Consider the following 14,627-nt stretch of genomic DNA (forward strand, 5'->3'; position numbering starts at 1 on the left):
CTGAGCTCTGAGATGGACAACAGTCACAGACAGAGAGATCCTCTTCTTACCTCTTAGCCTTGCTCTGGCGGCCATGTTCCCCATACAGAGTGGTTTTAGAGGTAGGACCCCCCTCCTCTCTCTCCTCATCCATAGTAGACTGGAGACCTGGACACAAACACAACTCCATATTGTTTCTACAGCCACTCAGTGTTTATTCTCTGCTTTTATATTAGCTGCGTATTTCCGGTCACAGGGGGCTGTTGTCTCTGTTAACTTTGGACGAGAGGCAGGGTGGTCTTTCCTAGACGCAGATTCATAGGCCCACACATTCTCAATGAGGGGAAAGATGTGGAGATGCTGCCCAGAAGTATCTAATACACTCTTTAAAAACTATTCATCGTTCCACACAGAAGGTCTCAAAGGGCTCCAAATGTGTCTGATAAGATCAAGTTCACCGTGCGGACACATACCGACTGATCCCTGTGTTGGTTAAACCACTCTGAAGGCAGGACAATATATGGATTTCCTCATGTGGTATGACATCACAGCCAGATCTGTGATGCAGGCCCACAGAGAACAAGATCCAGTACAAGATGACGTTTAAACACCTTCACTAACCAAGATGGCCGTCTTGCTGTCTAAATAATATAATAATAATACCGCAATGCAAATATAACAACTGCTCATTCTGTCCCAAGTACCTTTAAAGTCACCCAAGGACACAAGAATACACAAGAAAAAAAAATCATTATTAACGTCAACCTGACGCTTGACTCCAGGCTGGAAAGTTCTGGGTTCGATCCCCAATGCCCACAGTCGAACACGTAGCATCCTGTAGAGCAGGAATCTTAAAAATGTTCAACCTACTGATAAGATACAAAGTTATTCATATTTATGATCTATCACGGATAAGAGTGGACTACAGTATCTTAGTTTACTTCCTGTTGGACCAGTTCCCCTCTCAGTTCATACTCCTCCCAGGCTAACCGCTTATAGGCGGCTGATTCATTCGACTCCAGCTGTAGTAAAGTGGGACATTTTGCTGTAAGTGTACATGAATCATTTAAACGTCAGTATTAAGATAAATGATTTGACACAGGGTCCGTTGTGAAACCCTCGAAAAGGTGCACCGCAGCACCACCTGCTGGTGAGAGGATGTCAGTGGGATTGGCTGCCCTGAAGAACACAGACCAGTTGTCACCAGTGACCTATGTGTAGAGGTGGTCACGGCAGAGTTAATTCCCCTCGAAGGTCATGTCCCTCTCATACGAGGGATGCTCTCAGATATAGAGAAGGGCTACACTACCGCAGAATGATGCAGGCCCACAGAGAACAAGACCCAGTACAAGATGACGTCTAAACACCTTCACAAACAAAGATGGCCATCTTCCTGTATAAATAATGTAATCATAATACCGCCCTACAAATATAACAACTGTCCATTCTGTCCTAAGTACCTTTAAAGTCACCATAGGACACTTGTGATTTAGAACAAATCCTAAATCAGAGGAAACAGTCATTATTAACCTCAACCTGACACTTGACTCCAGATTGGAAGGTTCTGGGTTCGATCCCCAATGCCCACAGTCTAAGAAGTAGCATTCTACAGAGCAGGAATCTTCAAAATTATTCAATAGCAATTTTGACGAATAGCAATGTATCCATACATTTAATAAGGTTTTTAACCATCACCCTATTAATAAGATTCAAAGTTATTCATATTTATAATCTATCACGGATCAGAGTGGACTCCAGTACCTTAGTCGTCTTCCTGCTGTGATGAAGTGAGCCACACCAAACCTTCCGACTCATAACAAGGAAATGATGAACCAACCAGTTGGCCCAGTTCCCCTCCCATTTCATACTCCTCCCAGACTGACATGCTAAGGCGGCTGATCCAAGGATAATAACTTTATTAAAATAAGAACGATGAACAGAGAGCTGTGATGTGAAGAAGCTCAGAGAAAAACCAAGAGACACTTGATGGTTGAACCAGCATGTAGACACTCAGTCACTGAGTCAGCTGCTTCTCTACAGCAGAACCAACAGAACATAGATACCAAGTTATCAATAAAGAGACGATAAACATCATGAATAGAAGCACATCAAGTAGAAAAGGCCTCCTCTGCTCTGTGTCTGCTGAACTCCTCCATGTACAATCCTCCTCCATCCTTTAAAGACATCACCACCTTGTTCATATGAACACTAGATTTGCATCAGTGTGAACGTATGAATCAGTATAATCTGTACAATAGATGGTTGATTTCTCTTTTCAGAAGAGCAGTGTACTGAGTAGAGTGTCCTCAGAGTACAAGATACTCAGAGTGCATAATACTCTAGAGCAGTGGTTCCCAACCTTTTTGACCAGTGTACCCCTTGCGCTGGTTTCCATGTTAAAAGTACCCCCTCTCTCATGTGTGATTATTCGCCCTAATGTGTTCTTATATTTAACCCTTTGTCTTTATATCTTATCCAACTGCTCATTTAAATAATACCATATACAATTATTGTGAGTGAAAAAAAGAACTTTTATTCAGTTTAATGAGACACTTGCGCTTGCTTGTCTTTCAAAAGCTTTGACAGTTCTGGGGGCAGTGTGGCAACAGCCGCCACCAAGCTGCTCTCCACATTCAGTCGGTTTCTCTGCTTGGTTTTGATGTGAGTCAGGGCTGAGAAGGTCACTTCACACATGTAAGTTGATCCAAAAGGCAATAGTTAACCCCAGCTCAGAATCTTCCTTTTCAACTTCACACCAAAACTCAGTCAGTGACTTTTCAGCATGTGCCATCTTTGCACACGATCAAAGGACAAATCCACCAGGTTTTGCTGCAGTCTGGCAGGAAGGCTGCCGCTGCCCTCAGTGCCTCTGAAGGGGTTCCTCACCCAGTCCAGTTGCTCTGACTTTTCTTCGATGTCATGGAAGTACTGGTTGAAGTCAGTTTTGAGTTTGGAGAGATGTGTTCTCATGATTTTGACCATAGGATTTTTTTCAGCATCAGTGGTGGCAAGATGGGCTAGTGGAAAACGAGTGGAAAAAAGCTCACATCTCCATTGTCCCATTTCTTCTCCCACAAGCTGACTTTATGTATGAATCCATTCACTTTGTCATACATGTTAAGTATGTGTGAGTCCTTGCCTTGAAGTGACAGGTTGAGTTCATTCAGCTTGAAGAAGACATCGGCAAGATATGCAAGGCGTGCAACCCAGCCTGCGTTCTCAAAAACAACCGCAAGAGGGTGCAAGTGCTCTTTCAAGAAAGCAGACACCTTGGCTCAAGTTTGAAAAGCCTCTGTAGGTTTTTGCCGCGAGACAACCAGCGGGTTTGGTGCTCTGTTTGGTGCTCTGGTGCCGCTGCAGATGGGCTGGTTTCATTGAATCATTTGACAGGACTTCACCGCAAAAAAAGCGCTGAGGCTGAGGTGGATCAGACGATGTACAATTAAATCCATACAAAATGTATTTCTCGTTGTACTGCCCGTGTTTGGTAGTGGTCTCTTTATTCCTTTTTTCACTTGGCTCCCCTGTGCCCGCATCCGGGGCGACGGTAGCAGTAGCGGTAGCTGGACGTTTACTCCTGCCTAGCCATGCATCCATGTTTACAGTCGGTTTGCGGCTAAAGTTAGCTAGCTTCAACGCGCAACCGCATCAAGAACGTGAACCTTTTTTTTAAAGCGCAAACGTGAATTACAGACGTCTGACGCATAGGTCTGACGTCGCCACTTTTCATATGATGTGCATTGTAGTGTTACAATCACTCGGTATTCTTTCTTCTCTATGCATAGCGCATCTCGTCGATATTGTGTTTCGTGCTGCAAGCCTTTTAGTGAGATCAGAGTGTTGACATGGACAGTAATAAAAAAATAGCTCAGCAAAGATGGGAAATACTATCAAATGTATTATTTAAACTAGTATGAATATTAGTAACCATAGGTTACCAGACAATCGAATAACGCCTGCACGCATGCTAACACACATACACAAACACCCACACACACGAGTTGGGAGTCGAGCTGCGGCGTTCTGCACAAGCTGGGGGCTTTTCGTGGTGAGTTGGTTAAACCAGAGATCAGCGCATTACGCCATCTAGTGCTGACGATGGGTGGGAGGGCGTCTCCGCTTCAGCTGCGGTTCAGTTTGGTCTGGCTTGAGCAATGTCTCTCAGATGAGAGAAGGCGGTTCTGGGGATCCTTCTTACATGTTGACCATAAGAAAGCATCGGGCCCAACAGAACCCCCAGACTCTGGACCCAGGACCTCTGGGAGACAGTGGAGCCATCACAGTGTGACCCAAGCACCCGGCCCCCCCAGACAAGGAGCTAGCTCTCCCGGACCAGGACCCAGCCCCACCAGACCCAGACCCGGACCCTTGTGGGCCAGGGCCCAGCTCCCACAACACCTAACCCTACCCTCCCATGCATCTGTCTCTCCACAGCCATAGCAGCCTAACCTCGGGGCTCTTATGGTGAGGATTGAACATTAGATGAGCTCATATGCGCTCATCTAATGTAAGGGTCTTAACATATAAAATGAGGCATTGATAGCTTTGTAAGTGTACAGATTGTTTATTAAAAAGGACATTTTATACACACAATACCATCGGCAGTCCTCCCGTCGACGCCATCTTGTTTTTAAGACTCGATCAGTAGATTGACGAACACAGAGATTGTGACATCGGTCAACAAAACAAAAGCTCTCTGTTCGCCAATCTACTTATCGAAACTTCTGAAAATATACACAATATTGTAGCATGAACATGTTAAGATTAAACATCAATCAATAATTAAAATACATTTGACATTAGAAATATAGTCTTTGTAAAACCTGCTTAGTTAACCTTATGGAAGATCTTCAAAGTCTCTTCCTGTCATGGTTTATCAAGATCAACTTTCAGAAGTGTAGCACTGGGATTATAGTTGAGTACATGACAGTACAATTTAAATCAGTAAAACACAATGTGTGTGTGTGTGTTGATATATACATGTTAGTGTACTCTGTGTGTGTGTGTGTGTTTATATATACATGTGTTTAGTCCCTGTGGGTGTGTGTTTATTTATGCATATCTGTGTGTTGGTGTTCATAACTGCGAGCGTGTTTGTGTGTTCATATCTGCGTGTGTGTGTGTGTGTGTTCATATCTGCGTGTGTGTGTGTTCATATATGTGTGTGGCTTTGTGTGCGTACGTGTATGTCTGATTATAAATGTGTGTGTGGTGTGGGCATGCAGTTGCACGTGTGCATGTGTGCTTGCGTTTGCATGCGTGTGTCTGTGTGTATATTTGAGTGTATATATATGCGTGTGTGTGCGCGCATGCGTGTGTGTTCATATGTACGTGTGTGTGTGTTCATATATGTGTGTGTGTGTGTTCATGTGTGTCCATAGACTCAGAGACAGAGAGAGACAGAGAGAGAGAGAGAGAGAGAGAGAGAGAGAGAGAGAGAGAGAGAGAGAGAGAGAGAGACTATAACTTACACAGAGACGCGCTCCTCACTGAGCCACCGCTAACCCCCCCTAACCCAACCCCCGGGAGGAGGTCCTCCTGGGTGAAGGAGGACCAGAAGGTGTGGAGGTGTGTCAGTGTGTCTGAGGACCCTCCTCCACCTGGGGACACTCTGTAGAAGGACAGAGAGCCAGCAGGCCGGTCCAGATACACTCCTACTCTGGTGGAGCCAGCGGGGGGGGGAGGGAGGTCTGTTCTCCTACTGTTGTACCGGGCATAGTAACAATCATCATAACAATAAAGACTCCAGGACTGGTTGTTCTCTCCAAGCCCGCTGTCATCACCCCATCCTCTCCTTGGGATTCCTCTGTATGTCACTCCTATATAAACACCTCCTTCCCTCTCTACCTCCCAGTAACAGCGGCCAGTCAGAGCCTCTCTACCCAACACCTGGGGCCAGTAGTCAAATCTCTCTGGGTGATCCGGATACGACTGCTCCACTCCGACCCGCGTCACCTTTCTGTTGTACTTAGACACATAGAGGTCTCTGTGGGCCGTGTTGGGGTCCAGTGTGAGTTCACAGGCATCTAAGGGAGAACCAGACATGATGAGCTGCTGAACCATTCTTCATCATCATCATCATCATCATCATCATCATCATCATCATCATCATCATCACTAGTGCTGTTGTCTTGTATTATTCTTCTTCCTGTTTCACGTTCATCTACTCTACAAACATTAATTTAGAAAGTCTAAATAATATCAGAGCTACTATATTTATAGGACTTGTTTGCTATAGCTTTAGTAGTGCATATTGTTTATAAGATAATTCAAGTTAAACCTAAATGCAAATCCCATGTGTGTGTGTGAGTGGCTGTCCCAGTCAAAACATTGAAGCCTAAAAAGATGTATAAACTGAATCTACTCCCACAAAAATCTAAGCTATAGTCAACATAATTTTCAAGACATTAGACTTTAAACGGTTCCACTACACATCCATTGTAATCCACCTGTGTAAACCACAGACTGAACCAGCTGAGCTCACATACAGGCTGGAAACTAACTGTTGGTACCATAGAACTGGTTCATGCATATTATAGACAGACATGTACACATACATACACACACTTACACAAACATACCAGACATACATGAACACAGGGAAACATAGCTATTTTTAACAATTATTCGTGTAGTATATACTACAGCAATTTTACACCTCAGCCTCTGTGAATATTGGGGAATAGCGAACAAATCATATTGCGCCATCGCATAGGAGGTTCACGTGTAGCATACACTAAATACCTATTATAATAATAATATAATAATAATATTAATACACATACACACATAGACAAGTTTTCTGAAGTAAATGTATCAATGTTCTGTGTGGCACCACTGGCGCGTGCCGTGTGCTCAAAGCAAATTAAATGTATCAAACTTCTGGGTGGCGCGCGCCGTGCCGTGTGCACAACGCCAGCATTCAAAGGCAGTGTTGGGACTAACGCGTAATAAAGTAACGCGTTACAGTAACTACGTTACTTTTGCGGTAACGAGCACTGTAACTAATTACTTTGTCAAAATCAGTAACACGTTATCGTTACTGCGATTTAAACAGGCTCGTTACTCGTTACTTCACGTGCATAACCTAGGACTACAGTTTCCGTGGTGGACGTGAAGCAGACGTGAGTCACGTGACGCAGCGACGCGCAAGTAAATGAACTAAAACAATGGCGGTGTCACACCAAATTTGTACCAGGTGCCAAATTTGTACCGGGTACGTAATCCATACGTAATCCATTCCAAACCTGCCTGGCAACAGATGATCGCGGACGATCGCGTCAATTGACGTAGGAAGGTTCAAGAACATTCGCGAAGTCGTTCATTGAGTTCAAGAACATTACTAGGACCAGGTTAAACATGAGAACGTTAAACACTCGGTTTACTACACATTAAACACAGAGGTTACTAGCTAAATTCGATTAAACAATTAAATGCAATACAAATATAAAGTAAGGAACGCTAATAAATGTAATTTGTAAAGTTAGGGCTATCTGTCTTGTCGCGCTCAATGAACGACTTCGCGAATGTTCTTGAACTCAATGAACGACTTCGCGAATGTTCTTGAACCTTCCTACGTCAATCGACGCGATCGTCTGCGATCATCTGTTGCCAGGCAGGTTTGGAATGGATTACGTATGGATTACGTACCCGGTACAAATTTGGCACCCGGTACAAATTTGGTGTGACAGCGGCAGTCGACGACGGTCCAGGCGTTGTATTTTTCTCATGGAAATATGCACATTATTTTTCCTTTCTGACAGTAAAAGACATATGGAATATTTTGGTGACCTGTCATCTTTGTGGAGGTTCGAAAACTCAAGCCACATCAAAAACTAGCAATTCTAATCTGATAAAACATCTTCAGAAACAACAGACATCTACCAAGCTAGTTGAAAAAGACCCTGAAGGTAACACAGGTGATGCTGCTGCTAACGTCAGCTCCGCCGACGCTAAAGGAGAAGCCACTCCAGCCAAACAACGAAAGCTTGATTTTACAAAGCCTGCTGCACAGTCTATAACCCAGACACAGCTAAACAAATGATGGAGATGTATGGACAAAGACTGATATAGACATAGACATACTAACATAGACTACTAAAGCAATTTATCCACCATTATTGATTTCATCAGTTGTTTTATTTATCTAAACGGCCAGAGTGGAGGAAATATTATTTTTGTTAAACATTAACTATGTTTGTGAGGCTGAAAGTACTTTTTATTTATTTAGTTTCTCTTTGTGAGGCTGAAAATACTTTTAAGTTTGCCCATCATTATTGATGATGAGGTCTCCAGTTGGTGGAGTTTAGCTGTTTTGAGTTAAGGTTAACTTACAAAGAACGGATAAACCTTACTGTGTTTACATTGAAAACATCTATTGTATCAGTTTTGCACTATTGATTCCTACAGTTGCTAAATGGTCTGAGGCACAGTTTATTTTTTGCACTGCCAAAACTATACTTTGTACCTGTTTCAATGGCTACGATAAATATGCGATAAATAAATAATATCAAAAGTTTCAAAACATACTGTATGTTGTGTTTTGTTGATCCACTGCTTCATCGTAGTGATACTGGGTACAATGATCAAATTTTACAGTTGTTTTGTCGAACACTATGCCACATCAACCCCAAAATAATGTGTGTGCATTTGTAGAGGGTTGGAAACAGTTGGAAACAATGGAAATATTTCATTTATTTGCACTCACACTACTACACTGCTATGGTACGTTCAGGTCACTATGTGGCGCATTGCGCTTGTGGTAGGATAGGACTTACGTGTAAGCAAGCCAGAGGACTGGCAGCCTCCCTAGCTATCCAGTTAGGGAGGTCCTTTGCCACATTAACACAATAAGATAATTTAGAAAAAAAAAAAGTTACTTTCCCTAGTAACTAGTTACTTTGAAAGTAACGAGTAACTTAAAGTAACTGAGTTACTTTTGAAAGAAGTAACTAGTAACTGTAACTAAGTTACTAATTTAAAGTAACTTGCCCAACACTGTTGGGCCCGCCATCTCTTAACCAAAGGTTAAGAGATGGCGGTTAGAGCGAAGCGCAGCGAAGTATTGAAATACTTTACAGAAATAGGAGATCATAACGTGAAATGTAAAATATGCCAAGCGAAAATGAGCTACCAGAGTACTACAAGTAATATGCGGCAACATATGCTCCTGAAACACAACGGTGAGTTCGGGAAAGCAGACCTGCAGCAACCAAGTGTTTCGGCTATTTTCGCCGCCGCAAAACGCAGCTGTAATCCCGGCCGTGGAGAGAAGATCACAACGCTGAGTATTTTTTTAGTTCATTTGCTGCTGTTTTATTTGCATTCATCACTAGGCCTATTTCTGCTGCAGATGCGTTGCATTCGAAAAATAGATTAGATTAAACGAGTACTCGATTGATCCTCGAGGAATTCATTTGATCACTCAAGTTTGATATTTACTACTCGTGCCCATCCCTAATATCTGTACGCAAGTTCACATGTGAATGACCGGACTTCACCTCCTGCTGAGTGGATGGACTTTCCATCTCAATTGTAAGTGTGTGTTGTGATCAATCAAACAGACACTTACACTTCTTTAGAGCTGGTCTCAGCCTCCACACTCCACCGTGCTCCACACTGGGGGGGGAAACAAAGTGAGAGCAGCATGTTGATGCATTCACCTTCATCATCTGCTGTCTCATCACTTTCTACACAATATGAGTTACACACAAGCTTCATCTAGCAACAGCTTGAATCCTCGTAGGAGACTTTGTCCCTGAGTGGTGAGCTGTCCTCTCCATACCTGAGAGTGTCCAGTCTCCAGCTTGGATCCTCCAGTCCAGCAGAGAGCAGCGCAGCTCCAGAGTCTCCTGGGTGATTGTAGCTCAGGTCCAGCTCTCTCAGATGGGAGGGGTTGGAGCTCAGAGCTGAGGCCAGAGAAGCACAGCCTTCCTGTGTGACCAAGCAGCCAGACAACCTGCACACAGGCATACACACACGCACGCACGCACGCACGCACAAACACACACACACACACGTGAGATTTATTACTTTTCTGTAGGTAAATTTGTTCCATGTCCTCTGATATGGAACTTGTGGTGTAACTGTTTGACCACTGAGTGAAACTGACCTGAGAGTTTCCAGTGTACAGTGTGGACTCCCCAGTCCAGCAGAGAGCAGCTTCACTCCTGAATCCTGCAGATCATTGGTACTCAGGTCCAGCTCTCTCAGACTACAGGAGTCTGAGCTGAGAACTGAGGCCAGAGATTCACAGCATCTCTCTGACAGCTGACAGCCTTTCAAACTTCACGCACAACAAACAGAACACGTTAGAAACTGTGATTAATGTTGTATTTGAAATTTGTTATCAGACATGTGTTATTAGTTTAACTAAATGTTATTACAGTAGATCTTCAAAATATAGAAAAGGTCCCCCTAAAAGACCCAGTTCTAAGAATAATCTATTATTCTACTTTACGAAACAACCTTAATTTCCAGCTTCCAGATTATGAATAGAATAGGAATATAATAAAACAAACACCTTATAACATCATTAACAAACTGAATCCAAGGAACACCTTTTACTGTCATGGCAACACAAATAGAGTGAGATTGAGGTCTAGTGTTTGATAAGATGAGTGGTAATGGCGCTGCGATGCACGCAGACTGCCAAGGTTTAGTTCAGTGCTGTGTTAAAGCGCGGCTGTATTGCGGCGCCGGTGTGATCGCTCTATTGGGAATCACGACCCACTTAAGTTCCCATGAAGACACTCTGCTTTGATCAGAAAACTAACACTGGTTTGTACTTTGTGCAAAGTTTCACTTAAATGTCACCACAGCACTAGTGTATTCAAGAGCATGTAAAGAAATGCAGTATTCAGGATGACACAGAGAAGAAAATAAATCCTAATTGGAGTATATTATCCAATCAGCAGCCGGTTATTATTAGAAGGTATTTGATTGAGGAGGAGGAGGAGGAGGAGGAGGAGGATAAAGAGTTGGTTGGTGATGAAAGAGATGTTGTGGTGCTGGTGGTAAAAACAGAAACAGACCCCCTATCAGTGCTTATGTTAATTTGTAAAGTGGGAGGTCCCAGAGCGCAGAGGGGGGGGTGGATCCAGTGACTCAAAACGGGGGTTAATAACGGAATACACTGCCTACGTAGCTTCTCTGACTAAACCTAAACAACGCTGTGTGTACATCAGGGCCATGTTTATTTTAATTACAGAACATTTTACACTATACTGCATGGGTGGGGAATGTGAAAAAAAGAATACATGGCAACAATCGTTTTCACAAGCAGCAATCATCCATCAGACTATTAAATGAACCAGGATCCATGGATTGCTGCGTGCGCGCCGCGGTGCACTGGCTACGACATGCACACTGCCGTGCACGGACAGTAATGTGCACACTGCGGTGTACGGACCCGGACCACAAGGTGCACGCCTCAACTTGTATTTTGGGTTAAACTGCGTTGCTTTGACGTTGTGGATTAGAAAATAATCCATTATTTTACCCTTATTATCAACCTAAATTAATCCACTGTCAAATATGGACCTTGTTAAAACTCGAACGTGAGATTTTACTCGGGCACAGCAGATCAATACTGGTCCTCTGATGTGGAAATTGTGGTGGAACTGTCTGACCTTTGAGTAAAACTGACCTGAGAGTTTCCAGTGTACAGTGTGGACTCCCCAGTCCAGCAGAGAGCAGCTTCACTCCTGAATCCTGCAGATCATTGGTACTCAGGTCCAGCTCTCTCAGACTACAGGAGTTGGAGCTGAGAACTGAGGCCAGAGCTTCACAGCATCTCTCTGACAGATGACAGCTATTCAGCCTTCAAACAAAATAAACATGTTTAAAATACAAGAATAACAAGAAACTGTGTTTAAATGAACAAATTTACATTTATCTTTAGAAAATAATTTAAATATTTCATTAGAGATGTTTTAATAATTTAACAAAAATACATTAGTCAATACCTTAGATCCTTATCTTATTGTATATTGGGTGTAAAATGTATGGTATTTAATAGTTGTTTTGGAGGGTTTGAAAAGCAATTTGTATATTAATTTGACATTTATTGTAGTATATTGTGTATTGTATTGTAATACATGTAATTAGTGAATCTAGATTATTTGTATGAGAAGTTTTATTCCAATATTATGTACATTTTGGTGAGAGGAGAAAGATATCAGAGCGAGCAGGAAAACAGTTTACGAGCACGAGAGCAAAGACAGCATTTGTGGGTGCAGGGGTGTCAGTTGTGTTGTGCTTCACTTTACGTGTGCGCTCAATGAATTGTTTCTGCCTCACAGGCTTTATTGTTCCTCTCGCGATCAGAGAACTGCTGAGCGCAAGTGCAGTTAAAGTGTTTACAATAATGATTTGTGCACACGGATGTGTTAGTAGTTCGCCCGCACAAAGTCATGTTTGCTTGCGCCTTTTGGCACTGATATGCCGTCATAAACGTTGCAGGCCTGTCTGGGCTCAGTGTTGCAACACAATAGACTCTTCGCTCTTAACACGTGCAAGAAAACGTCCCGGTACCATTATAGGGAGTGGAGAAGACTGAGGTTTCCGTCCAAAACATCCCAGACACGAACAGAAACACCAATAAAACCGGCCCCACATACACTCTCTCCCGTACTCCTTTAACCGTCAAACAACTAAGAAGTAAATGTTTAAACATCGTTTAGCTGGGCAATCTCTACAGAGAATAAAGTTCTCTCCTCCTTTGTCTCTTCCCTCTCTCTCGTTTTTCCCGCTCACTCGTGACCTCTCACCCTTCCCCAGATTACACCGAAGTCTCTATATCAACCAATCCTATTGGTTAAACCCAAATATCATCAATATAACCAAATGTACTGAGCAAGGAAAAAAAAAGAATCGTGAATTGACTTATATTAATAATGAAAAGACAATTATTGATGTATCCTACATATCAACAATAACTTATCGTATACATAAAGACCTTTTAGAAGTTAGTCTCTTCACCCTGGTTACACAATAATAAAAATATTTTTCTGAAACCTATTCATATTTGTGAATAAATGTTTTGTACATCTATTAATGAATACTGAAGTCATATTAACCTTTTAAAAATACATTTTGTTTGACAATTGCAAGTTTCAAATCAATTTTATGAAAATGTTGCTCTTGTGGCTTTCAGGGGGACTTAGGCATCCAACTAGGGGTCTCCGACCCTCCCAAGACCCCTATATTTCACCCTGCTCTCACCCATCAACGTCCTGTATACAGGGGACACTATCGGTATATTTTGGGTTCATATTTATAATTAAAGATTTGCAAGCATATGGATGTATTAGAATATCCACCTCAACAACAGGGGGTAGCCTTTATATGATATGAAAGTCATGAATGTGATCATCACAGGTACTGAGATATAAGATGAGTTATATAACTCTGAATGTGAACATTTATTTGTAACTGTTTGCTCATTGAGTAAAACTGACCTGAGAGTTTCCAGTTTACAGTGTGGACTCCCCAGTCCAGCAGAGAGCAGCTTCACTCCTGAATCCTTCAGATCATTGGTACTCAGGTCCAGCTCTCTTAGACTACAGGAGTTGGAGCTGAGAACTGAGGCCAGAGCTTCACAGCATGTCTCTGACAGCTGACAGCCTTTCAAACTTCACAGACAATAAACAGAACACGTTAGAAACTGTGATTAATGTTGTATTTGAAATTTGTTATTAGACATGTGTTATTAGTGTAACTAAATGTTATTACAGTAGATCTTCAAAATATAGAAAAGGTCCCCCTAAAAGACCCAGTTCTAAGAATTATCTATTATTCTACTTTACGAAACAACCTTAATTTCCAGCTTCCAGATTATGAGTACAATGGGAATATAATAAAACAAACACCTTATACCATCATTAACAAACTGAATCCAAGGAACACCTTTTACTGTCATGGCAACACAAATAGAGTGAGATTGAGGTCTAGTGTTTGATAAGATGAGTGGTAATGGCGCTGCGATGCACGCAGACTGCCAAGGTTTAGTTCAGTGCTGAGTTAAAGCGCGGCTGTATTGCAGCGCCGGTGTGATCGCTCTATTGGGAATCACTAGCCACTTAAGTTCCCATGAAGACACTCTGCTTTGATCAGAAAACTAACACTGGTTTGTACTTTGTGCAAAGTTTCACTTAAATGTCACCACAGCACTAGTGTATTCAAGAGCATGTAAAGAAATGCAGTATTCAGGATGACACAGAGAAGAAAATAAATCCTAATTGGAGTATATTATCCAATCAGCAGCCGGTTATTATTAGTAGGTATTTGATTGAGGAGGAGGAGGAGGAGGAGGAGGATGAAGAGTTGGATGGTGATGAAAGAGATGTTGCGTCGCTGGTGGTAAAAACAGAAACAGACCCACTATCAGTGCTTATGTTAATTTGTAAAGTGGGAGGTCCCAGAGCGCAGAGGGGGGGGGTGGATCCAGTGACTCAAAACGGGGGTTGATAACGGAATACACTGCCTACGTAGCTTCTCTGACTAAACCTCAACAACGCTGTGTGTACATCAGGGCCATGTTTATTTTAATTACACAACATTTTACACTATACTGCATGGGTGGGAAATGTGAAAAAAAAGAATACATGGCAACAATCGTTTTCACAAGCAGCAATCATCCATCAGAC

General features: G+C 42.4%; 1 protein-coding gene across 34 annotated transcripts in view; it reads right to left on the minus strand.

Annotated features, from left to right (window-relative positions):
- The window catches only part of LOC307074315 (uncharacterized protein), a 143,305-nt gene that overhangs the window by 13,481 nt on the left and 115,197 nt on the right, over positions 1 to 14,627 (minus strand). For 31 of the 34 annotated variants that reach the window (XM_079734363.1, XM_079734364.1, XM_079734360.1 and 28 more), the window contains 3 exons: positions 13,440 to 13,613; positions 11,627 to 11,800; positions 10,091 to 10,264 (listed from right to left, as the gene is read on the minus strand). In XM_079734363.1, the coding sequence (XP_079590489.1) occupies positions 10,091 to 10,264; positions 11,627 to 11,800; positions 13,440 to 13,613 (522 nt within the window). Of the gene's footprint in view, positions 1 to 5,303; positions 6,006 to 9,550; positions 9,598 to 9,763; positions 9,938 to 10,090; positions 10,265 to 11,626; positions 11,801 to 13,439; positions 13,614 to 14,627 lie in introns of those variants that run through there. The other 3 variants (XM_079734353.1, XM_079734359.1, XM_079734342.1) reach the window with 3 other exon arrangements.

Source organism: Pollachius pollachius, assembly GCF_949987615.1.
Source record: "Pollachius pollachius genome assembly, chromosome: 4".
NCBI classification, from domain to species: Eukaryota; Metazoa; Chordata; class Actinopteri; order Gadiformes; family Gadidae; genus Pollachius; species Pollachius pollachius.